The sequence below is a fragment of the Protopterus annectens genome, chromosome 6.part0 (genome assembly GCF_019279795.1).
Source record: "Protopterus annectens isolate FY-2018-M chromosome 6.part0, PAN1.0, whole genome shotgun sequence".
NCBI lineage: Eukaryota > Metazoa > Chordata > Ceratodontiformes > Protopteridae > Protopterus > Protopterus annectens.
This window is the reverse complement of record NC_056737.1, coordinates 599,663,458-599,690,150: the sequence shown is the minus strand read 5'-3', so window position 1 is coordinate 599,690,150 and position 26,693 is coordinate 599,663,458. Positions and strand designations below refer to the sequence as shown.

General features: G+C 42.6%; 1 protein-coding gene across 2 annotated transcripts in view; it reads left to right on the top strand.

Moving 5' to 3' along the window:
• The window catches only part of PRPF39 (pre-mRNA processing factor 39), a 1,439,843-nt gene that overhangs the window by 1,126,405 nt on the left and 286,745 nt on the right, over positions 1–26,693 (top strand). For both annotated transcript variants that reach the window (XM_044074271.1, XM_044074272.1), the window contains exon 10: positions 9,963–10,147. In XM_044074271.1, coding sequence (XP_043930206.1) covers positions 9,963–10,147 — 185 coding nt within the window. The remainder of the gene's footprint in view (positions 1–9,962; positions 10,148–26,693) is intronic.

Sequence of the window (26,693 nt, the reverse complement as noted above, 5' to 3'; positions counted from 1 at the left end):
CCATATGCAAGACTGCATATGAGGAAACTACAGTCGTATGTAAAAAGCCTATGGTGTCAACATTCTCAGGATCTAGAAGCAATGATTCCTGTCATACCTTGCCTACGCCTGGAATTTCTTTGGTGGGCAGAGGCTTGCCACCTAAACAAGGTACTACCATTCACTCTACCCCCTGCTGCCTAAACCCTAACAGACTCATCAGACTATGCATGGGGGCTCACCTGGCAGGGAAGTGCATTCAGGGCAAATGGAACCCAAGTCAAATGCACTTGCATATCAATCAAAAAGAAATGTTAGCTGTACAGAATGCTCTGACAGCCTTCAAGGACCACATTCTTCCAGGGCATTTAATGTTAAAGATGGACAACACCACTGATGTTCATCGTGTTTCACTGTTGCGGTCATTACACTTGGGTTTTCCTGCTGGCAGGCTACCCGCAGTCGTCCTGAATTCCAAAGTCCTGGTCCAGCGTCAGTTGCTGTCGCCTCTTCCCTGACGTCAGTGCGCCAGGGGTATAAAAGATGCAGCCGACGCCATTTTCTTCAGTCTTTCTTGCCGCGCGGTGCCCGAAGCAAAAGCAGTTCGCAAGTGCCGGTCGGCTGACTCCTGAGATTTTCAAAATCGAATTTCAGATCCGAAGTCTTCATTAAAGCTAAGTACCCCGTTGGGGAAATTTTTTTTTCGAGCTTCAAACCGACTTGTGGGTATCAAGTACCTTATAAAGATTTTCATTCTTACTGTATTCCTTGCCTAGGCCCTGACCATGATGTTGCTAGCTGTCGGTTTTGTGCTAGATTTAACCAATGCACTATTAAGCATCGGTACGATTTTGCCTTTCATTACTTTGGCCGAAGATTTAATTATATAATGCCATCGGAACAGCCGACGACCGGAGTTTATAAAAAGCGCAAGGAAAAGGACAGGCATCTGAGGTCCAAAACGGATGAGGCCTCAGCTAGGCCAGTCGCTGGTTCGCCGGTTCTCAGTGAGGCGCTTTCGCAGCCCCTGATGCCTGCTACCTCAGAGCCACAGGCCGCTTCCGACTCCCACGTGGAGCCGACTAGGCCTCTAGATACTGAAGGTATTGGACACTCGGAAGCTATTCCCTCAGATGGGTCCGGAGCCGCTGAGCAGGCTTCGGCTTCTGAGGGTGTTTTCAGACCTACACAGTTATATGTCAAGCCAACCTCAGCTTCAAAGACATAGACTAAAACAGCTCTAAAGACAAAGAAACAAGTACAGCATTCTTCTGGGCTAAAGGGCTTTAAATTGTCAGTTTCATATGCTTAAATATCAGCAATACTTAATGTCACTGCTAAAACAGAAAATGTTGACAAATTCTGAATGCTCTGATAACAAGGAAATGCAGGATTTATTGCATGCAGTTGAACAAGTCGGAAAGCAAACTTTGCAATGTGGTTTTGATTCACTGGAGGCCTTTTGCAGGGCCGCTGTTACGGGTTCTGTCATTAGAAGGCATGCTTGGTTAAAGGAACAGAATCTGCCTAATCATGTTAAAGCAAAATTATTGGATGCTCCATTATAGCATGATACTTTGTTTGGTGTTAAGGCAGAAGAGGTGTTGAAGAACATGGAGGATAAAGCGAAATCTATGCAGACAGTTAAGGATTTCCTACAGGTACAGCCACCCAGATTTAGCAGGAACTGGCCTTCTAAGAATTGGTCCTTTCCAGTGTCAGACAGGCCACAAAGAGGCAGATACAGATGTCCTAGAGGCAATTCCCAACCCAAGGCTCATACAGGCCTTAACAATGGGGTGCTTCTACCTCCAAAAGCGGAGAAGACAAATCACAGCCATATAGGAAACAGTCCCAGTGACTTTCCTCTGCCAATGCCAAGCACTTATCTTTTGGCAGCACCCTTAGGGGGAAAACTAGCACTTTTTTCACAAAATTGGCACATGATCACCCAGGACAAATGGATCTTGAATATAGTGTCTCAGGGCTACAAGTTCCACTTTCACACCCTTCCAAAGACAAAAGGTATGCCAGACCTGCCACACAATCAGAAACAAGTTTCATCCCTCATGGACATGAGGGCTATTCAGCGAGTACCACAGCAAGAGCAGGGACAAGGATTTTACTCGAGACTTTTCTTGGTACCCAGAAAGGACAAAGCCTGGAGACCAATACTGGACCTGTCTATTCTAAACACTTTTCTGGACGTTCCAAAATTCAAAATGTTGACTCTGCAGCAGCTTCTGCCCATGCTGCGCAAGAAGGCTTGAATTGTAACTTTGGACCTCAGAGAGGCATACCTGCATGTCCCAGTCTGACAAACTTGAAGAAGATACCTCAGATTCATAGCTGGCTCAATGCACTACCAATTCTCTGCACTGCCCTTTGGCTTATCTACTGCACCCAGAGTCTTCACAAAATGCCTGGCACCAGTAATTGCATTTTGCAGCAAAGAGGAATACAAATATATCCTTACTTGGACGACTGCCTTATTCAAGCAGAAAACAAGGACTGACTTCTTACTTCGAAATGATGGCAACAAAGACCCAGTTATCTGCAAGAAAAATTCTGCAGGCTTTGGGCTTCATGGCATCCTGCATTCTGCTAATTCCATACGCAAGACTGCATATGAGGAAACTACAATGGTATCTAAAAAGTGTTTGGACTCAACATTGCCACAGCCTGGAAACGTTAATTACCCTCATTCCCTGCCAGCAACAGGACTTTCGATGGCGGGCACAGGCCTGTCACCACAACAAGGGACAACCATTCACTTTACCCACAGCCAGGCAAACATTAACAGCAGATGCATCAGACTATGCCTGGGGGGGCACACATGGCAGGAAAATGTATTCAGGGCACCTGGTCCACAAGCCAAATGCATCTTCATATCAATCAAAAAGATGCTAGCTGTTCAAAATGCCCTAACAGCCCTCAAGGATCTGCTTCATCCAGGGCAACTGCTGATGAAGGACAATACTACAGTCATGTGGCACATAAACAAGCAGGGAGGCAAACATTCCTATCCTCTCTACAGACAAGCCATGACTTTGTGTAACACAGCCTTGACTTATCAAGTACACCTGCAAGCACAATTCCTGCCAGGAAAGACAAATACTCTGGCAGACGAACTAAGAAGAAACCTCATAGATCCTCACAAGTGGAAACTACATCCAGAAATCTTCAGCATGATAACAAGGAAATGGGGATGCCCAGACATAGATCTATTTACATCCCCTCACAACTGCCAACTACAGAGATTCTGCACAAGGACTTATCACAAACAAGCATGGAAAATGGATGCCCTATCATTCAGCTGGAAAACCCTTACAGTATATGCCTTTCCTCCACTGCCTCGCCTCCCCAAGGTACTCCTAAAGGTCAGACAAGAGAAGCCAAAAATTATACTGATTGCCCCAAACTGGCCACGCCAGCACTGGTATCCAATCCTAAAGAGCTTGTCTCGAGGCCCGGCCTGGACATTACCTCAAATTCCTCATTTGCTGACCCAACAAAACAATCAGATCCTGCACAGCCAACTCAGAACCCTAAATATGGCTGCATGGCGGATAATGTAACCATTCAGAACACACCTCTCGCTAAAGCAGGTATGGATGTAATTTTGGAGGCCAGGAAGCCCAGCACCAGAAAATCATATGCAGAGAAATGGAAGAGATTCTGTGCTTGGAACCAGGCACAAGGAATGGACACGCTTGTACCAAATATCCCTCAGATTTTACAATACCTAACTGAGATGCTGGACAAAGATCCATGCCTCTGCAATTTCAGCTCATTACAATACGGACCCACGTATTTTTTTCACATCCACTGCTAAGGCAGTACCTCAGAGAGGCCAAAAACATAAGACCTCCAAGGAGAGCTCCAGTACCTGCATGGGACCTCAATTTTGTCTTGGAAAAGCTCACACTGCCTCCTTTTGAGCCAGCCAATACAGCTGAGATAAAATACTTATGAAAAACAGCTCTGCTCCTAGCAATAACTTTAGCAAGAAGAGTCTCAGAGTTACAGGCACTAATGGCTGTGGAACCTTTTATTATTTTCCATCCGGACAGGGATTCTCTAAGGACAAACCCAACATTTATGCCTAAGGTAGTGTCCAGTGTGGCTCTTAACCAAACCATTCATTTGCCTACCTTTTATCCAAGCCCACAGAATAAGCGGGAGAGACTTCTGCATTCTTTGGACATACACAGACAGCTACGCTTCTACTTGGACAAAACTAAAGCTTTCGGAAAGACTGAGCAACTCTTAGTGGCATATGCTGCAGGATCGCAAGGAAAAGCTATTTCAAAGCAGACTATTTCAAAATGGATAGGCCACTGAATTCGTTTCTGCTATTCACAACATGGCAAATCGGTGCCTAAGGGCATTAGGCCACATTCAACCAGAGCAGCAGCCACTTCAGCAGCTTTCCTCAGAGGAGTACCAACCAAGGACATTTTGGAGGCTGCAACTTGGACTTCAGTGCACACTTTTACAAAGCACTACCACTTACCTCTCTACTCTAAATCCAGAGCAGGCTTTGCCACTGCAGTTCTGCAGGGCCTCATAGCCACTCCTAATTCTATTTAGGCCCAGCCACCCAACCTCAGCTTTGGGATTCAACCCAAGTGTAATGACTGCAACAGTGAATACACTCGAACATCTACATTTATGGTAGGTACACAACTGTACTTTGTGGTACACAAGCAGGGTGGTACCCATTCTTACCCCTCTGCAGACAAGCCATGGCATTGTGGAACACAACCTTGAGCTACCAAGTGCATCTACAAGCTCAATTCCTGCCAGGAAAACTAAATACGCTGGCAGATTGACTAAACAGAAACTTCATGGACCCACACGAGTGGAAACTGGAACCAAAGATTTTCAACATGCTGACAAACAAATGGGGGAGCCCAGATATAGACCTGTTTGCATCCCCCCAGAACTACGAATTGGACAAATTTTGCACAAGGACTCCCCACAAACAGGCTTGGAAAGTGGATGCCCTGTCCTTCAGCTGGAAAAGCCTATCAGTTTATGCCTTTACTCCTCTGCCTCTTCTCTCCAAAGTACTTCTAAAGATCAAACAGGACAAACCAAGGATGATATTGATTGCACTAGACTGGCCTTGCCAACACTGTTAACCCTTCTTGCGCAGTGCGTTACTGTTGGTCCTATGGCACCTGCCTCTGACCCCTACCCTCTTGTCTCAACAGGAGTATCAGATTCTGCACCAACAGCTTCAAACCCTGAACCTAGCAGCCTGGCTAATTAACTAATCTCTCCCTTACCATCTTTCAGTAACCCAGTGATGGATATCATTTTAGAGGCAAGGAGGCTTAGTACTAGAAAATCTTGTGATGAAAAATGGAAAAGATTATGTGCCTGGAACCACTCTCAAGGGATGAGCACAGCAGTGCCCAACTTACCTCAGATTTTACAATACTTCACTGAGATGCTTCACAAGGGACTTTATTTTTTCTCCATCAAAATTCACGCCTCAGCCATTTCAGCTCACTATAATACAGAACCTCCCCTCTTCTCGCATCCACTGCTCAAGCAGTTCCTCAGAGGGGCCAAAAATTTAAGACCACCCAGGAGAGCCCAACTCCAGCCTGGGGCCTTAACTTTGTATTGCAGAAACTCACTCTTCCTCCTTTCGAGCCATCTGCTAGTGCATATTTAAATTTTTTTCTTGGAAAACAGCCTTTCTTTTAGCAATCACTTCAGCAAGTAGTGTATCTGAATTACAGGCCCTTATGGCAGTGGAGCCTTTCATCATCTTTCATGCGGACAGGGTGTCCCTCAGAACCAATCCCTCCTTCATTCCCAAGGTGGTATCCAGTGTGTCTCTCAATCAGTCCATTCATTTGCCATCCTTCTTTCCCAATCCACAGAATAAAGGGGAACAGATACTCCACTCCTTAGATGTACACAGACAACTTAGATTTTACTTGGACAGAACTAAATCTCAAAGGAAATCTGAACAACTGCTGGTGGCCTTTGCTGCAGGGGCATAGGGGAAGGCTATCTCAGAGCAAACCATTTCTAAATGAATAGGCCATTGCATTCATTTCTGCTACAAAACAATGGAAAACCTGTTCCACGGGGGATCAAACCCCATTCAACCTGGGCTGCATCTACCTTTACAGCCTTTCTCAGAGGTGTTTCTGCCAGGGACATCCTAGAAGCCACTACCTGGAGTTCTGTACATACCTTCACTAAGCATTACCATTTGCCATTTTTCTCTAAGTCCAGAGCTGGCTTTGCCACTGCAGTCTTGCAGGGTCTTATAGCTGGTCCTAATGCTATCTAACTTCCTCCTCCCTTCCTTAGCTTTGGGAATCTACTCAAATGTGATGACTGCAACAGTGAAACACGAAGAACATAGTACAGTTAGAAATAAACCACACACTGGAGCCAGAATAAATTTAGTGCTTTTGTCCCATTTATTACAGAACTTCTTCAGAATCATACAATACACTACTGACATCATTTCCTTTTATATCAAGAACATCCCAACATCAATTCCCACAATAATTAAACCTTAAAGGCATAATTATTAAATAACCAATAAACTTTCAAAACATAAGATATAAAATGTACTATGAACTTGAAACAAGTCTTTAAAAAATGACACACAATTGTTTCATCTTTGTCAAAAGTTGACATAATTCAGATAACTTTTAACGGAAACCTTATTAATACCAGGTGTTATGTCAGCTCTTAAAAAATCTGCTATTTCAACACAATCTTCTTTAAAACATTGTTAAATGAACCTACAAATTTATCTGTTAACTTTTTCTACTACAAAAAAAGTAAACTTTGTAAAAATTTTCACAGTTCAGAGAATGCTTTGCTGATGCATTATTCATATTTTTTTCTTAATAACAAGGTGTTTCCTAACCCTATATTTCAATTTTCAAATAGTCTTTCCTATATAGAAATTTTCACAATTTGAGCACACTGCAAGGTATATTAAACCCTCACTCTGACTATCAAACCTACCTCTGGCTGTTAAAGTATATTTTAAATGTTTAAAATAATGACTGTACACCCATCATATACCTACATTGATTGCAATTTGTGCAAGCAAAAGTACCTAACCAAGTAATTACTCTTCATGATCTTCTCATTTATGTCCACCTTCCAAAATCTCTTTTAAATTTTTAGTTTTTTTAATCAAGTATTTGATTTTTAGTCAAGTAATCAGACTCAGTAGAATGGTCAATGATGACCAACAGTATAAAGTGGAAGTTGAAGCACTCCAACAGCTTTTTCTTTGTAGGGGTTATTCTGTTGAAATTTTTAATGATGTGATTCAATATGTGGGGAATCATAGGAATGACAAGTACCCTCCTATTCTTACAACTGGATTTCAGAAAAAGAATCTTAGTCAGACAATATGATAGAGTGAGGAATTTAAACATGCATTTCCAGTACCCATGAGTGTTGATGGACCCAATAATAAAAGAATTGTACAACAAAATTGGAAAATTATTTTCGGTAATGAGGAATTGAGTAAAATTATAGGGACGCAACCAAATTTTATCAATAAAAAAACTAAAAATTTAAGAGATTTTGGAAGGTGGACATAAATGTGAAGATCATGATAGAGTAATTACTTGGTTAGGTACTTTTGCTTGCACACATTGCAATCAATGTAGGTATATGATGGGTGTACAGAGTCATTATTTTAAGCATTTAAAATGTATTTTAACAGCCAGAGTGACAGTTTAGCATACCTTGAAGTGTGTTCCAATTGTGAAAATTTCTATATAGGAAAGACTATTAGAAAGTTGAAATATAGGGTTAGGGAACACCTTCTTGCTATTAAGAAAAAAAGATGAATAATGCATTAGCAGAGCATTCTCTGAACTGTGAAAATTTTAGAAAGTTTCCTTTTTTTTGCAGAGAAGATAGTTGAAATGGCAGATTTTTTTAAGAGGTTTCGGTTAAAAGTTATCTGAATTATGTCAACTTTTGACATAAAGATGAAACAATAGTGTGTCATGTTTTAAAGTCTTGTTTCAAGTTCATAGTATATTTTATATCTTATGTTTTGAAAGTTTATTGGTTATTTAATAACTATGCCTTTAAGGTTTAATTATTGTGGGAAGTGATGTTAGGATGTTCTTGATATAAAAGGAAATGATGTCAGTAGTGTATTGTACGATTCTGAAGAAGTTCTGTAATAAACAGGACGAAAGCGCTAAATTTATTCTGGCTCCAGTGTGTGGTTTATTTCTAAGTTGGTTCTGCAATTTTATAGTTTTCAACATAGTACAGTTGTGTACACTTACCATAAATGTCGATGTTCGAGTGTATTCACTGTTGCAGTCCTGGTTACCCTCCCTCCAGCCCCCTAATTTCTTTGGCTATACCTCTACTATTCTTTCTATGCTTAAAAGCTTTTTGGTGTATTTGCTTTTTTATTGGAGGTATATCCTTGTATATTTGTTTTATTGCTTCCCATTAAGGGGGCAGCTGACATCTGGGGAAAGACAAATTGATGTAATGGCGTCGGCTGCATGTTTTATACCCCTGACGACCTGACGTCACGGAAGAAGAGACAGCAACCGATGCAGGACCCAAGACTTTAATCAGGCCAACTGAGGGCTAATGCAAGCAGATAACCCAAATGTGATGACTGCAACAATGGATGTGCTCGAACATCTGCATTTATGGTAAGTGTACACAACTGTACTTTTTCTGTCCGCTTCTGGTACATTTAAATACTTTAACTCATTAACAGCATCTGTGTGCTGAAGAATGTCAGACCTCTTGTCTGCATATATCCTTGCATTCCAGAGCATTTTTTTGAAAAATCAACTAAAGGCGTAAGATAAATAAATGTAAATATGTTGTGAGCAGTAAAAGGTGTTAAAACTTTTTCAAATAACAATGTTATCAGTAAGGAATGTTCTTGACTGAGGTAATCGTCAGTGCATTCCTAGTATTTCCATAAATACTGTAATATATTATTTAAACAAACCCAAAATTGTATATTTAGTTAACCTTTCACAAAAAAATTGTCATAGCTTGGAAACTGTACACTCTAGATATGTACAGTATTGGAACACTTTTGTTAAGAAGACATAAGCTTTCATAAGACAACGACATTTCTGAGTGCATGCTTATTGAGATATTTACAGAAATGTGACAATATATTATTAAATATATAATTAGAAACATAAGTAATTCTGAATGTTTCTCAAGATGTGCAACTTAAAGTACGCAAGTATCAATGACAGTTTTCTTCAACAGCATCTAAGGTTTCCAGTGATGCTGTGCAGTAGTTTGTAAATCACCTGTTTAAGTATTAAGTACATGTGGAAGTATTGCTTATTTTCGTAATTACTGACAAACAACTAACGATATCCCCAGTGTAGTGTGATATAAATGGACATCGACAGTGATATTTTCTGTATTCCACCATGGCATTTCACACCGTATTTCTTAATAGCATGTAGGTCTATCATTTATGAATATATGAATATGAAAATGTGAATAAAGTGGCAAAAGATGATTAATTTCTCTAATGCAGAATGTTTTATATTAACAGTATTGGTGTCATTGTATTAATTCCTTGCCTTTCCAATTCTGCCTATTAGATGGTAAGTTGCTTAGTTAAAGAAGCCACATCCAAAAAACACCTGGCTGCTGTAAGGAGTTGTGGGTGTTAACTGGAAGTATATCAAAAGGTGCTGTTGGCTTGAGTGACTTAAGGTTTAGAACTGAAATGAACTATGTAAAGACAGGAGGTGTACTTTATTAGTAAGAGTAAGAAATAGGAATCTATGTGGGGGGGGGGGGTGCTGCAATAGTGACATCACAGTACAGGATGGCATCACCAAACAAAAAATGGTGGGCCTAGTGTATGACATAATTATTTGCTTAAATATTAACTTGTGCATATGCAAGCTACTTAAAAAAAGTCACTGCTGTTTAATGAGTTGTTGCTTATTTAATGCATACAGGAGAGTACCAAGTTGTACTTAAACCTTCTTGAATTGGAGTACAGTGGAGACCTTCGACAAAATGAAGAAAACATTCTTATCTGCTTTGACAAGGCTGTCCATAGCACATTGTCCATAGAGAAGAGATTAATTTTCTGTCAGAGGAAGGTAGAATTTTTGGAAGACTTTGGTTCAGATGTGCACAAGTAAGTGTTCATATTGGTTTGTAATATTACATGTGTAATAGACTGTTAGATGCAAATAAACCCAGAATTATATATTTAGTTAACCTTTCACAAAAAAAGTTCAGAAGTCCTCTATGATGGACAGCTATTGGGATTTATTCTTTTTATGTACCTAGCTCATTGTTTTCTGAAATCTCTGTCTTATATTCTCAGAATTGCACATATCCTTGTGTTTCACATGCTGTGACATCACTCACTGAATTTGCAGAGTATGTTTAGCCCATGTAGTCTTCGTATGTTTGTAATATTCACTGTCTCAGTCTAAATAAGGATACAAATGTCCACAGTTCCATGTAGTGGTAAATGCCAGCTTCTGAAGTAAAAGAGAAAACTGATATCTATACATTGGTCACCCCTAGTGGAATTTCAGTGGATTGTAGGATGTCAGCTGAGGTAGCTAGTAAGCTAGTGTGTCTGCAGGTAGACTGCATCCAGCCCATCTTCCATTTCCCTAAGTAATCCTAGCTGATTCCTTCTTCCAACTGTGATATCAACTGTGTAAGAAGGTCATCAGCCAATACCATCTTTAGATCTTTCTGCATTGTTACAGGCACATGGTCTTTCATCATTGAAAGCTCATCAGTTCAGCCTGCTGATGGAGGTAGGATAAGTACCGAATAGGGGATTATTTTTCCTCCTTCATGGAGTATTAGTGTTAGTTTCTTAATGTCTGATGGTCATGTTATTAAAAAGAACAACTGTGTGGGTTGTGGCAAACAGATCTCACATAAAGATTTCCATATCTGTTGCTTATTCTGTCTCTACATAAAGCATCTCCTATGGTATCTCTTAAGTCCAGCAAGGGTCCTCTTAAACTTTTTCTGGCAACCCAGTTCCCAGTGGCAAGGAGAGAAGGATTCTCTACCAATTTGGGTTTTGTAAAAAAAAAAAAAAAAACTGGAGGCTTTGATTTTCTTCGTCATGATGTCTTCAATTTGGCTCTGACCACAGATTTTCCCCCCTGTGAAATGATTAGAAAGGTGAAATAAGGAGAAGGCAGTTAGAAGCATTGGTAATGTGTTGTTAGTGTTTGACTTCTGTATGTGGGTCAAGAATGCAGGTCCCAGGAAAAAACATATTCTGAGCTCCTAACCCTTACACCTCCAGGATCTGAGGCCTCTGGTGAAACCACTTTGGAACCCGGCATGCCTCTAGGTCGGGGCATGTTCAGCTGATCTGAAAACCCTTGGTTGGTGCTCTAACTGGATATCCCACCTGAGGTGCCTGTATCAGGCATGTTTTTTCACTTGAGTAGTGGAGGCTGATCAACCCACCATTTTAGTTAGGCAGGACGTTTGTCTAGATGTGGACATCTACAAATTCTATCCCCAGTCCAGACCTCCAAAGCAGAAGACACGCACATAAGACTCAAAATTATAAACAGATGATGTCCACAATGAGCACTCTGCATTTGCCTGAGCCTCAGGCAGCCAGCAGTTCCCTAGCCCTACAAACTCTTCCCCAGGAATGGATATCTGTGGTTCAGGTGTTACTTGAGGTCCCGCAGAAAAGACTAGGTCATTGCTTCATATGTAGAGTTCCCTATGCCCAGAAAAAAACAATGCCCCCTAAAGAAGGATGGTGACTTGTCTAAAAATGAAGAGGATAATTGGTCTGCTCCCACAGATGTCTTCTCCCCTTGGGGATGTTATGAATACTGATTACACTTTGACCTCTGCTTCATTGACAGAGGAAATCTCATTTGGCGATCTCTCTTTAAGATGAAGCACCACTTGAAAATGGAAACCAAAGAGCTATAATGCTCAGAAGTCGTATTTTGATTTACTGGGTCTGGATGTCCCTAACCTTTGACAATTTCTGCATTCTTGGAAGTTGTGGGGGATGGATTTTGTGGCACCTTGTAAGGAACCAGGTATCCCACATCATGTCCCTTAGAAGCCTGATAGGTTCTGCTGGGTCCAGGAGTCCCACAGTTCCTTTATAAAATCCAGCTCCAGGCCTATAGAAAGGGTCAAAATGGGTGCTTGCTCCCATTATTTTTCCCAGTGGTGAGGGAAGTAGGGTGCTTGACAGCAGCTTCTGGTAGTTGAGAAACCAGAAAGGTAAGACTTTGCTGTTTAAATTATTTTTCCTAGTGAACAAGTGACTTCATTTTGTGTTATGTTTTTGCACTGTACTTAAAGTGCAGTGAGCTAAAAAGTTCCATCTTCAGCGAGTGTTTCACATACTACACTGGTAAATTTTCATGTAGGTCAGTTTACCAAATCAGACTTTGTTTCCACTTTCTTTGCAGCCTCAGGTACACCTACATTTGCTATTGATTTCACCAAACAACAGAGAGAGAGAGACATGAATGTGTGGGCTGCATAGCTTTCATGCAGTCCATAATGAACTCTCATGAAAAGAGGGAGACTACCTGTAAACATTTGGTTAGCCTCCAGGAGCAGGTAAACTTTACTAGCTCTAGTGCTGGCTGCTCCAAAAAAAAAATACCCCACCAGGGACATCTAAGATAGCTACACACTGATCAACAGCTTAACTTCAGCTCTCGCAGTGTGAAAATAGAAACTGAGAAACAGCAGTCAGTGATATTGTCAACTTCAGTAAAATTCAGTTATTGGTAGTAAGTACACTGCCTGGATGCCTGCAAAGAAGAAACTGAGAGTGCCTGAGAGAAAATCAATTAGAAAAGCTAATGAGAAAACACAGTCTGGGGAGGATCTTGCAGCTGTCCAGCAAAAAGCAGTTCACGCTTCAGCTTTGGTACAAGACATGGCTTTCAGTGTTCTAGAAGAAAAAATAAGTTAAATGTGCTGAGAGTGGATTAAAATAAACCAAATGCTGAAGGAGTTTATCAAATCATATAACAAAAGGGCTGGAAAAAGTCGAAGCTGCTTTAAACGGATATCAACATAACCTGATAAAACTGAAAAAAAGCAGTGGTTGAAATGAAGAAAAGGGTGTCTGAGTATGAGACTGCTCAAGTAGAGATATTTCAAAAAATGGTAGAATTTGATAACCAAGCATGTAGGGAAAATCTGAGATTTTCAGCTGTACCAAAGAAACTGGAAGGAACAGACTGTATTCATTTTATGAAGGCACAAGTAAGCAACTGGACTGGTGTTTCACAGCAGGAATCCTCAATTGAAAGTGCTCACCCATGTGTATGCTTCAAATTCAGACATGAGAAAGCAGCCAAGACCTTTTAGTTAGATGCAAACCTACCAGCAGAAGGAGTTGATCTGCCAAAACGTTGACAAAAGAGCAAAGCATTAAAAGTTGGAGAAAGAGTGTGTGGGGAAAATGATTATTCACTGTACACTAGGCAGAGTAAATATTTATTCCAGTAACTGGAGAATGTCGAGATGCAGGTGTGAGATTCAAGCTGGTCTATCCCATCTGTTTTCAGAATATTTTGTCCTGGAGGATAATGTCATTTTTTTATACAGAACAGGCTAAGGAGGAAATACAAAAGTTTGTCCAACACAAAATGAGCCATCCAGCAGAAGGGGACTGTTTCTCTCATTCTTCTGTAAAGCATACAGAGAGACTTTGCCACTGAAACCTTTTCCACTCTTCCAAAAGAAAATGAAAAGAAAAAAAACAGCTGTAATACATGCTCCACTTAAAGAAATCCCAATCCCTCCGAGCTACACACTCTAGGGACCTAAACCTTGTCACCACAATAAACAGAACATGCCGGAGGGATAGATTCCTGTCCCAGGGACTTCCCATACTCTGGAATAAACTACCTATCTGTAGCAAACAAAGCTCCTCATTAGCACTCTTCAAGAAAACTTTTGATGATTGGATGGGAAATAGGAAATTCACCCCAGGAATCACTTCTGTGGCTCTGCTTGACAGTGGCACAGGAAAATAATTTTCTTGGGTGGCAAAAGCCAGGGTACCTTTTTGGTTGGGCTTGTATAGGCCCTAGGGCCGATAGCCTAGTACCTCCCTATGAACCTAAATGCTTGAGGGACAGAAAAGTACAGGAGTTGACCAGAAGAGTTGAGACTACCATGGAATTGAACCAGAGTCTGGAGTTGGCAGATGGAGATCAACAAAAAGACCAGCTACCCAGAAAATGGAAAATAAATGTGAGACTGCAAAGCATCAATCACATTTGGGAAATACTGCTGTGTATAAATAACTGGAAAAAGAGGACTTGTTGATATTGTTAAACTTGTGAGGAACTGAAAAGCATTTGTGTCACTTCATGTCATTAATGAGTGGAAGAGCTCTGAGGAGAGGGGGAAGAAGGAAAAGGGTAGCTGTATGTAAAACAATTTCTTGTTTTAACAGTATTTATAATATTTTTCTCAGTATAAAATGCATTTTTCATAGTAAAATATTTTTATTTGTTGCATGTGTTAGTTATTAAAGTAAGCAGAAACCTTTATTTATTTTTTTACGCTTCTCTTTTTTTTCATCTTTTGCTTTAAGAAATGTAGGCATTACAGTGAAAAAGAGAAGAAAAGCTAGACAAAAGCATGTTTAAGTTAATAGGTTGTAGTCTTGGGTTGCTGAGGTGGGTCAATGTATGAAGAGCCGATATGTTCTCTCTTACATATGCATAGGTGAATGTCTGTATTAAGACCTTTGCCTTAATTTAATAATAAATTTTAAGTGGAAACAAGTAAATATGAGAACACTGAATGTAATGAAAAGTTTTCCTTTAGCAGTGAATTATCCCATGCTATGCTCCATTTGGCTGCAGCCTGTGGGACTTCGGTTCCAACTCTGATCCCTCATCCTCAAATTCTAAAATCTTTAACCTGTTTATCCTTACCCATAACTCCCCAATCTTCCATCAACTCCATAGATCTAGGTTGTCACCATTTGCCTCAGCAACTTGATCTTGGCTCCTTTCTACTTTTTCTATTTAGAGAAGTTATTATAGTGATCTGGTATGCTTTTATTCTTCCCTTACCCTCAGTTAGTGATCCTTTTTTCCTTTCAGGATAGTTAGTTGGACAGGTAGTTAGGTAGGTAATTGTAATTGTGTTGACGTCAACATCTCGGAGCCAGCCTGTAGGTCACAGGAGTCTTCACCATCTCTGCTTTGGTTTAGGGCCTCTCTTGTTTGGATCTTGCATGCAAGATTATCTAACTAACCTAAGCCATCCTTGGTGGCTTTTTCTGCCCAGTCATCAAGGTTGGTGGGCAGTGTCAAAACCTCTTGAGTTGGAGCATTTGATGAGGTTCTGTTTGCAGGAGCAGATGAAATTAGGCTTTATCCCCTCCGGTCCAGCAGGGGCCTTCAGATCCATCCTTCTGGCTTCTGCCCTCGATCCCTTCGGATTCAAGGTCTTCTGGGTTGGCTGAATTTCCACCCTCAGGGTCGAATCCAACGCCGATCTTGGCATTGGGTTTAGGAGCCGCTCCCTCTGGTTTAGGGCTGTTTTTGGTACCCTTGGGTTCTGGAACCCTCAGAAATGAGAGGCCAGCCTCCACCTCGGCCTTCAACGTTGTAGAGAGGATGTTCTCCTCTAAGGAGAAGGGTAGAATTTCTCCTGCTGACACCCCCTCCCCTTTTTTCATCAGCACCTGTGAGCAGTCCTCAGTCTATTCCAGTACAGCCTATGTCAGTGAGCCTGCAGTCTGTCTCAGTGGCTGGTCTTCCCAACTCTTCCCCTTCCTCCCTGGCTTTGTCAAAACTTGAGGTTTTGAGTAAGTAAAAGTGTAAGAGGAAGTACCTGTTTTCTGGGAGGAGTCTCTCACTGAAGATATTGACCTTGAGAAAGGAGAGGGTTCCCTTAAGGCTCCGTGTGAAGATACCTCTTTTAGCAGTTTATTGAATCTACTTTGTCAGGCTGGAACACTGAAGCACCCTATCCAAAGGAGTCATTATTTCTGGAGGCCTTTGGCATAGGCCCATCTACGCCTTGAGTGGTTCCCCCTCCAGATGTCCTTATAGACCTGATTTCTCAGTGGTCGTGGAAGGAACACGACACAATGGAGCCAATCCCTGGAAAGCCAGATAAGGTTCTTGGCCCCCCCATCACCACCAACGTGAGGCCTTATTGGAGTAAGGGTCCAGCTGTCAATGCCATTGTGATGGTAGCAGTCACCAAGAAGATTTCTGGGGAGAGCTCCTCTGTTTGCCTCCCCTGTCCCCTCCCCCAAACAGGGAGTCAAAGGTACTGGATCAGTTAGGAAGCATTCTTATGCCTCAGCCACTTTTGCACTGAGAGCACTTGATTACTTGTCTTACTTGACAAGGCCTCAGCGGGACCTAGTTTCTGAAGTGTCACATACCGTCAAAGCACAGCAGTCTCTGGATAGACAGAAGACACTGGAGACTCTGTTGTCTACCCTGGATGTCCTTCAAGGATGCATCTGCAGTCCTAACATATGGGTTGTCCTGCCTCAGGCAGCCCTTCGGTCGGCCGGATTCCAAAGTCTGGGTCTGGCCTCGGCTGATGTCGCACTTCACCCGACGTCACAGCTGCTGTTTATTGGGTATAAAGGCATCAGCCGACGCCATTTTCCTCACTTCTTGCCGCGTGGTGCCCGAAGCAGAAGCTGTTCGCAAGTGCCGGTCGGTCAGATCCAGAGATTTCTACTACCGAAGACTTCTAAAGCTGGTACCCGCTGGGGACTCTTTCTTGCCTCAGCCGATGTCAGACAAAGTTAGTAATTGTTTAACTTGTGGGAAACAAATACCTCATAAGGATTTCCACTCGTACTGCCTTCCTTGCTTAGGCCCAGACCACGACGTATCAGCTTGTCTAGCCTGTGCTTCCTTCAACCGACGGACACTTAGACGTCGGTCGGAGTTTGCAGAGGAGTTTTTTGGTCCCGCTTTTGCATACAAAATGCCGTCTGAGACTCAGACTACTCAATTAGCTAAAAAGCGCAAGGAAAAGGACCGACATTCGCGGCCCCCGGTTTCGGCTGAAACCACGGTTAGGCCTACCGCGAGTGTCTCGGTTTCGGCTGAAACTGAGTCCCCGGTTCTTCCTTCGGCCGAAAGCATGCCTCCGATAGCCGAGGCCTCACAGAGCATGGCTGAATCTGCTACTGAATTTATTGCTACAGTAGCAGGCACCCAGGATTTGTCAGACACTATTCCTTTAGACATATCTACCCCTGCACGTGGGGCTGCTAGACCCCCTGCTTCTATGTCTATAAAGGCTTTTGCCAGGGCTAAAGCAGCTAAATCTTCTAAGGCCTTACCTGCTAAAATTCCCTCACATAGGCCTACCTCTAGTTCCCAAATTCTCAGCCTGGCTGAGGATCTCATTTCTTTGATCAGTGGATCCCAACCTCACCCAGACAGGGCCTCTCAGCCCCCTCCAGATAAGAGGCCTAGGACTGAACCCCCGGAACCTGTCTCTACAGACTACTCCTCTGATGACTCAGACATTTCAGACCCTCAGGAAGGCCCATATTCTCCTTATGAGGATTCTGATGCAGAAGACTCCATTCCTTCTGCTTCCCCTCCTGAAGAATTTTCCTTTGGGGAAACCTTGCATGCTATGAGGGAACATTTCCAATGGCAGGGCCAGGATTTTTCAGATTCAAGGAAAAGGCTAAGGACTTTTTTACATTTACCACAGCATAGGCCTTTAGCCATTCCTCCAGTACTAACAGTTGTTGCTGATGCATATAATGATGCCTGTACTGCCCCTGATTCTCTTCCTCAGGCCCCTGCCAAGCCTGACAGATATTACAGGGTCCCGGACACACACTACCATTTGTATAAGGCTCCTGTTGCAGACCCTGAAACCATTTCACAGGGCCCTAAAGGTGTGGCAGCTGCCTCTGCTAAAACCCTCTTCCCTCTGAAAGGGAATCTAGAGCATTAGAGAGATGGGGTAAAAAGGTTTATACTTCTGCTACTCTTTCGGCCAGGGCCTTGAACTGTCAATTTCACATGATTCAGTACCAGGAATTTTTGTTAGACCAGCTAAATAAAAAAACGGTCTTCTCCTGAACCTTTAGACCGCAAGTCCCTTCAGGATTTGGTACATAACTCTCAGCAGGTCAGTAACCATTTCTTAAAATGTGGCTATGATTCACTGGAGGCTTCCTTTAGATCAGCTAAGACTGGAACAGTGATTCGAAGGCATGCCTGGTTAAAAGAACAATCCTTACCAGATCATGTTAAGTCAAAACTCCTAGATGCTCCCATGGAGAAACAAAGTTTGTTTGGCTCCCCTGCACAGGAGGTTCTAAAGAAGGTGGAAGAAAAAGCAAAATCTGTCCAAACAGTCAAGGATTTCTTACAGGTCCAACCTCCGAGGTTTAGCAGAAATTGGCCTTCGAAGAATTGGTCCTTTCCAGACAACTCCAGAGCGCAGAGAGGCAGAAATAGACGCCCAAGAGGCAGAGGTCAATCTAGGGGTGCCTACAGGGGACGTCAGTGGCAGCCTACCAACCAGAGAAGTACTGCCACAGATTCAACTACAACCACTTCCACAGGGCAGACACAATGACTTGGCTCTGGTTCCACCTACCAGGGAACAACTGGAAGCACCCTTGGGCGGAAAGCTAGCCTTATTTTCCAACAACTGGCATTACATTACAGGAGACAAATGGACTTTACAAACAATAGACAAGGGCTACAGGTTTCACTTTCACACTCTACCAAAAAAGAGAGGAATGCCAAACCTACCACCAAGCCAAAAAACAGACGCTCTAAGACAAATCAACAACTTATTAAGGATGAGAGCTATAGAAAAGGTACCACCTATGGAACAAGGCCAAGGATTTTACTCCAGGCTTTTCCTTGTACCAAGAAAAGAAAATCAATGGAGACCTATTCTAGACTTGTCCGCACTGAACACATACCACATTGTTCCAAAATTCAAAATGCTGACCCTCCAGCAGCTTCTTCCAATGCTGGGCAAGGTGTCTTGGCTGGTGACTCTAGATCTCAAGGAGGCATACCTGCACGTCCCTATACGACCAGATTGCAGAAGACACCTCAGATTTCTTGCAGGATCAGAGCATTATCAATTCTCAGCATTGCCCTTTGGCTTATCTACTGCGCCCAGAGTATTCACGAAATGACTGGCATCAGTAATTGCTCATTGCAGGCTTCAGGAAATTCAAATTTACCCATACCTGGACGACTGCCTAATACAAGCGGATAACAAGGCAAAATTAACAAAAGATTTGGAAAATGTCATACAACTGTTGCAAGCCTTGGGATACACAGTCAACATGCAAAAGTCAAGACTAGTGCCATCCCAAAGGATAACATTCTTGGGTGCAGAACTGGATACATCAACTCAGATGGCTTTTCTCACAGAAGAAAAACAAAAGCAACTACCAGTCTACTTCATGACATTAACAACACAAACTCAGCTTACTGCAAGGAAAGTCCTGCAAGCCCTGGGTTACATGGCATCCTGCATAATATTGATTCCGCATGCCAGGCTGCATATGAGAAAGTTACAATGGTACCTAAGGAATGTATGGTCTCAACACAAACACAGTCTAGAAGCCCAGATTCCAATAATTCCATGCCTGAAGCAAGAATTCCTATGGTGGGCTCAGGCCTGTCAGTTGAACAGAGGATTGCCTTTCCACAAACTTCATCCAAGTCAGACCATCACCACGGACGCCTCAGACCTAGGCTGGGGGGCACACATGGTGGACAAGTGTATACAAGGCCTATGGACCCAAGACCAGCTGAATCTACACATAAATCTAAAGGAGATGCTGGCAGTGAAACATGCGATCCAGGCATTCAGACCACTCCTTCAACAGGGTCATCTGCTGATAAGGACGGACAATACCACAGTCATGTGGTACATCAACAAACAGGGAGGTAGACATTCATATCCTCTATGCCGGATGGCAATGGACCTGTGGAATGTGGCCCTGAATCTCAACATTCAACTTCAGGCCAGATTTGTACCAGGAAAAGAAAATTCTGTAGCAGACACCTTAAGCAGAACTACCACGGATGCTCACGAATGGATGCTGCATCCAGATATCTTCAAAGCCATAACAAAGAAATGGGGACTACCAGAGATAGACTTGTTCGCCTCCCCACTCAACCATCAATTGAAGAAATTCTGCACAAGAGCATACCACCCACTTGCTTGGAGGGTGGACTCCCTTTCCTTCAGCTGGAAAAACCTGACAGCATATGCATTTCCACCTCTTCCTTTGATGTACAAAGTGCTACTGAAGATCAGAGAGGATCAGCCAAGGGTAATCCTGATAGCTCCAGACTGGCCGAGGCAACATTGGTACCCGCTACTGAGAAGCATGTCTCGGACACACGCATGGCCTCTACCTCTATGTCCTTTACTTCTAACACAGAACAACTACAAGATCCTACATCCAAACTTGAAAACACTGCAGCTAGCTGCTTGGAATATTGCATAAAACAAAATAACCCAGGTTTATCTCAGAGGGTTAAGGACATTATCCTGGAGGCACGCAGACCCTCCACAAGGAAAACTTTTTCAGCCAAGTGGAAAAGATACCTCATTTGGAGTGCAGCAAAGGGAGAAAATGTCTCATTGGCAAGCATAGCACACATCCTGGAATATTTAGCAGAACTGTTCCACAATGGCCTGTCTTACTCCTCCATTAAGATTCATGCATCAGCAATTTCAGCAGAATACAACATGGATCCTCTTGTCTTCTCTCATCCTCTACTCAGGCAGTTCTTGAGAGGAATTAAAAATGTAAAACCTCCAAGGAAACCACCTTTACCTACATGGGATCTCAACTTTGTGCTGGAAAAGTTAACACTTCCCTTTTGAACCAGCAGCAACAGCAGAATTACAGTTCTTGTCTTGAAAAACTGCTTTCCTGCTAGCAATCACTTCAGCAAGAAGGGTATCTGAGTTACAGGCATTAATGGCAGTACAACCCTTCCTTATCTTCCATCAGGATAGAGTCTCTCTGAGAACTAACCCTACCTTTATGCCAAAAGTGGTCTCCAGAGTATCATTGAACCAAGCGATTCATTTACCTACATTCTTCCCCAACCCACAGAACAGGGGGGAAAGACTGCTACATACCTTGGATGTGCACAGACAATTACGCTACTATCTGGACAGAACTAAGACCAGCAGAAAAACTGACCAGCTACTGGTAGCATATGCAACAGGAATGCAAGGAAAAGCAATTTCAAAACAGACAATCTCAAAATGGATAGGAAATTGCATTTGATTTTGTTACTGTTTTCATGGAAAGACAACTCCTGAAAATATCAGACCTCATTCCACAAGAGCTACAGCCACCACTACAGCTTTCTACGAGGAGTGGCTACCAAAGACATTTTAGAAGCTGCTACTTGGAGCTCCGTGCATACATTTGCCAAGCATTATAATCTTCCCTTATACTGTAGATCCCGAGCAGGTTTTGCAACTGCTGTTTTGCAAGGGATCTTAACTACACCATCTTTATCTTAGTGCCTCCTCCCCCAGTTTGGCTATGGTATTCTACCCATATGTTAGGACTGCAGATGCATCCTTGAAGGACATAGTACAGTTTTGTACCTACCATAAATGTAGATGTCCGATAGGTATGCATCTGCAGTCAGGAATACCCACCCTCCTTCCCCTCTGGGGTATTCCTAGGGTATTTCTTTTAGCTAGCTGGGGGAATCTATTATGGTGTATTTGTTTGTATATATGTATATATATATATATATATTTTTTTTTATATTGTTTGCTCTCTACTGTTTGGAATTATTTGCATTTATCCAAATTTAGCCTTCCTAGAGGGCACCTGGCATCTGGGGCAAGAAACACTGAGGAAAATGGCGTCGGCTGATGCCTTTATACCCAATAAACAGCGGCTGTGACGTCGGGTGAAGTGCGACATCAGCCGAGGCCAGACCCAGACTTTGGAATCCGGCCGACCGAAGGGCTGCCTGAGGCAGGACAACCCATATGTTAGGACTGCAGATGCATACCTATCGGACATCTACATTTATGGTAGGCACAAAACTGTACTTTTCTATCACCATTAGAGTGAGACATTTCAAATGCAGCCAGTGGGGCATCTCAAGCAGCAGGCTCTGGAATTAAAGTGGGGCTCCACAGCTGGATGCATTGGTGTAACTTTGCGGACTGTTTCAAGCCTTTTTTCATCAATGCCCCTTTTGACAGGTCCTCTTGGGCCAAAGGTTAAAGACACTGACCACGAGCAAACAAGATGGGAAGACACTGTCCACCGTTGGAGTGCACATTTCTACACCCCCGCAACCTTTTCAAGGAACCAGAAGGGGGGTAAGCTTCTCTTTTTTAGAACATCACAGTTCTCTTTCCAGGATGCTCCTCCAGAGAGTTCCTCCCAAGGGCAGGGGGGTGTCATAACTGATGCCACCCATGGGGCATGTCCGGTCTGCAGAATCAGATCTTTCAAGGAGCTTTTTCTGTTGGGCCCTTTCAGCAGTCCTGAGGGGTTGCCCATCTGCTGTTCTGTGGAGGCAGTCAGGTCATCTAGCTCTCCACACAAAGGCTTGGAATGCCATTACCTCCTGGGTGCCGAGAGTTGTATCCAGGGAGTGTTGCATTCCCTTTTCAGAAGTTCCAAATTGTCACCCAAAATGTCTGCAAGATATTCCACCCCATCAGAGACCTTACACAGTGGCAGAAATGCAAAAACTGGTTATAAGTAGTCATTCAGGAGGTCCCACCAGACTAGATAGGATCTAGGGTGCATTCCGGTTTTTGTTTTAGTTCCAGAGCAAACAAAAGACCTCGGATCAGTTCTGGATTTAAGCAAGCCAAACCAGTTTATCAAAAAGACACAATTTTGGATGGTCCTTGTACAATCCATTTTGCTTTTCTTGGGAAGGATAGGATGTGCTCAGTAGACCTCAAAGACGCTTACCATCACATCAAGATGGACTGGAGTTCCAGAAGGTTTCTTTGCTTCTGGCTAAGGGCCAGTTATTACCAGTTCAGGGTCCTCCCATTTGATCTCGCCACAGCCCCACCAGGTGTTTACCAAATGCATTGTAGTGGTCACAGCCTAGCTCCAGCTGCAGAGATTTCAGGTCTTTCCTTACCTGGATGATTGGATCCTCAGTGCCCCCACAAGGGCATGTTTAATCTCGGCAACGGACTCCTTACTCCCACTGTGAGTCAACTTGGGCATCACAGTCAGTTATCCAAAGTAGAGCCTTCAGCCTTTACAAGTTCTAGAGTCAGTAGGGTGTTTTTTAGACAGACTACCAGATCACCAGGCTTCCGAGCTCCAGAGATTTCAGCCTTCTGGCTCATACCCTGTCTGTACTTGCAACTCCGAAACCACCAATACATGCAGTTATGAAGCTTCTGGGTCATATAGCAGTGTCGATAGGATTAGTTCCTTTAGCCAGATATTACATGAGGGCCCTAAAATGGACTTTGGCTGTTCAGTGGTTATCCTTACTCATCTTTTGGATTTATTTCCCAGTTCTGTTAGCGAAAGTGTCTTGAGCAAATTCACTGATGGTTGCAGTCTCCCCTGGTAACCGAAGGGAGGCCATTTGTAATCCCTTCTCACTTGGCCATGGTCACTGCGGATGCCTCCTTCCTGGGGTTGTGGGAGGCATTTTGAAAGTAAGAGACTGTTCAAGGGTCCTGGTCTTATGCAGAAGCCCAAATTTACATCAGTGTTCTGGAGATGAGCCAGCCCTCCTTGTATTGCAGGCTTTTCGGGATGCTCTTCACTTGGGTTGTGATTGCTATACAGACAGACAATATGTCTGTACTCTGGTAGCTTAACAAATGGAGGGGTGGACACATTATTATCCTCTTTTTTGGGAGGCCATAAGAGTTTGGCATTGGGCAATATCTTAGTGGCTTCTGGTGATGGTGCATATCCCGGGGAAGTCCAACATTCTGGCCGACAGTCTCAGCAGAAGCATTTTATTGCCTCAAGAATAATGCCTAAATCTGAAACTGACCAAGTTTTTTGGAAGTGGGGCACTCCATGTTACAATCTGTTTGTCTCCCCATCCAACATCAAGTGCAGCAGCTGTTATGCCATTGTTCCCCCCTCTAGGACAATCACCCAGGGATGCTGTGGTGCTGGCTTGGCCCACAGGATGACTTTACACTTATCCCTTAATTCTTTGATAAAGTTTTTACAGAAAGCAGCCTGCTGCAGAGCTTCAGTGATCCTCATTGCTCCCTTTTGGCCTTGTGGTTTCTTTTCCTTTGACCTCTTTTTGATGTATTCCCTCCAGGTGCTGGAATCCCATTCTGGATCTTATTTCTCATCCAGCAGGTCTGGATCCCCCCCAAGTCAGCCCCTCAAGTTGACCACATGGTTTCTCCAGTTCCTTTGATTGCCAGAAATCCCAGGCTTTTGCAGGCAGGGTTCATATATTGTCATCTTATCGGAAGGAATCCATTAGAAAAGTGTATTCCAGTAAGTGGTAAGGTTTGTGCTGTGAGCTAGGGGTTGGGGACTCTACCATTTCTCTACCTCTTTGTAATCCATTTTGAATTTTCTTGAGTTGTTTCATTCAGGTTCTAGCTCTTCTACTATAAAAGTGCAGTTAGCGGCCATTTTTAACTTTCACTTTGGCAGAGGTAGTATGCATCTGGCTTCTCTCAAGATCTCCAAGGCATTCCTCAAATGTACTTTTCTACTCCACTCCCCAGTTTTATGATCTGGCTCCTCCCTGAGATGTGTCCTTCATTCCATAGGTCCTTGCAGACCCTCTTTGAACCTTCAGCTATATCAGACTTGTCTTGGACAACTTTGTTTTTGGTGGTAATTGCTTCCACGAGAAGGGTTTTAAAGTTGGATGCACTTGATTCTTCACTCCTAGCTTTATTTTGGTGCTCCAAAAAGATAGGGTTTCTCTTCATAGAACCCTATCTTTCTGCCAAAGGTAGCTTCCAAGAATAGTCTTAACAGTTTAATGCACCTTTTTGTGCTTTTCCTATTTTCTCCGACAGAGGTGAATACCTTTTGCATTGCATGGATGTACATATGCAATTGACATTATTTTTGGATAATACCAAAGCTATCAGAAAATCCAGTCAGCAGTTTGTCTCCTTTTCAAAGCCCAGGCTGGGCTCCCCTGTGTCTAAAGTAATTTTGCCAAAGTGGCTGTCAGACTGTATTTTGTTTGCATATTCTTTGAAAGGCAAGACTCTTCCACACAAGCTTAAGGGTCATTCAACAAGGGCTGTGGCTACTTTTGCATCTTTTCTTTCTAAAGTACTAATGGGTGATAGTTGTGCATCTATTACTTGACTAGGTCGCCACACTTTTGTGTTACATTATAAGCTGGTTATTTGATCTAGAGCTAGGGCTTCCTTTGGCTCCACTGTGTTGCAAAATATCCTTCCTTAGTTCCTCCAAGGAATGTTTGTGGCTGGGACTCAGTTCCTCAGTCAGACAGAGCAGACAGCATTGGATACAAAAGTTATGTATTCATTATAAAGATAGATCTGTGTTGTCTGTCTCTGTTTCAGCCTTCCTGCCCTTCTGCCCCCCACCTTCTGGAGTCTTGCATTCTTATTGGTTGTCATATTCCACTTTTTGGAAGGTACATTTCCAGAATTAGGATTTTTCTCATGGGGCACATTCAGTCTGGAAAGTTGATGGAGGAGCAGGGACTTATGGGTAAGGGAGGTGGAGCCAAACAGGCTAAAAACTTTAGAATTGGCTGGTGTCTGATCCAAAGTCCCCCAGGCTGAAACCAGACAAACAGATAACATGAATCTATTGTTATAGGGAATTCATAACTTTCGTTTTCAGCTGGACTTTCAGGCTGCAACAGAGGACTACATTTTTCTATATTTTTTATTTTTTTTTAATCTTTTCTTAGGAGGCAAGCTGATAATCGGACAGTAGAAGAACACTGGTTTCTTCAAGGCTTGAAGTTAATGATTTCAGAAAGTTTGCAAGTAGTTTTCACATTGGGGGTAAAAAAAGAATAGACACCAATTAGTGTAATTAAAAGCACAGGCAGTAACCTGCATCTTAGCATGAATAACCTCAGTTTTAGGTTAATTAGGGCCTAAGTTAGCTGCTATCAATTTGGCATAAGTTTTCTTATTAGGAAGGTTAAACTTCATTATTTGAAGATGTAGATAATTAATTGTTTGTATTAAGTTAACAGGTTATGGGTTATTCTGAGGGTGAGTTTTTTTTTGTTTGTTTGTTTTTTGAGATTTTTTATTACAACAAAAAGTCGAAAATGTGACATGGGTTCTGATGCTGCTGATAATTAAAAAAAAAACTGCACAAAGGATTAACCTGCCAAACATTAATGCATGCATGTGTCACAAAAGTCAAAGTAAACTTTATTGTTGAGCAGATATGCACAGCAGTGCAAGTTGAGCAAAATTACAGTGCTTTGGTCCCCATGCAAGACATAACAATGAAACACACAGTTTGGATGACAGTAAGACTAATGCACATGCAGTAATATTTAAAATATTAACACAGTAAAATACTACAATTGGACAGGAACACATTAGACTATATTATACTAGTATGAAAAAGCTGGAAATGTGCATTTTAAAAAGCTGCCATTTATAATAGGTGGTAATACCATAATGTTAACACTTTTCATTTTGTCTTGGAATGTGATTCATCTCACAGGTATAGAGTG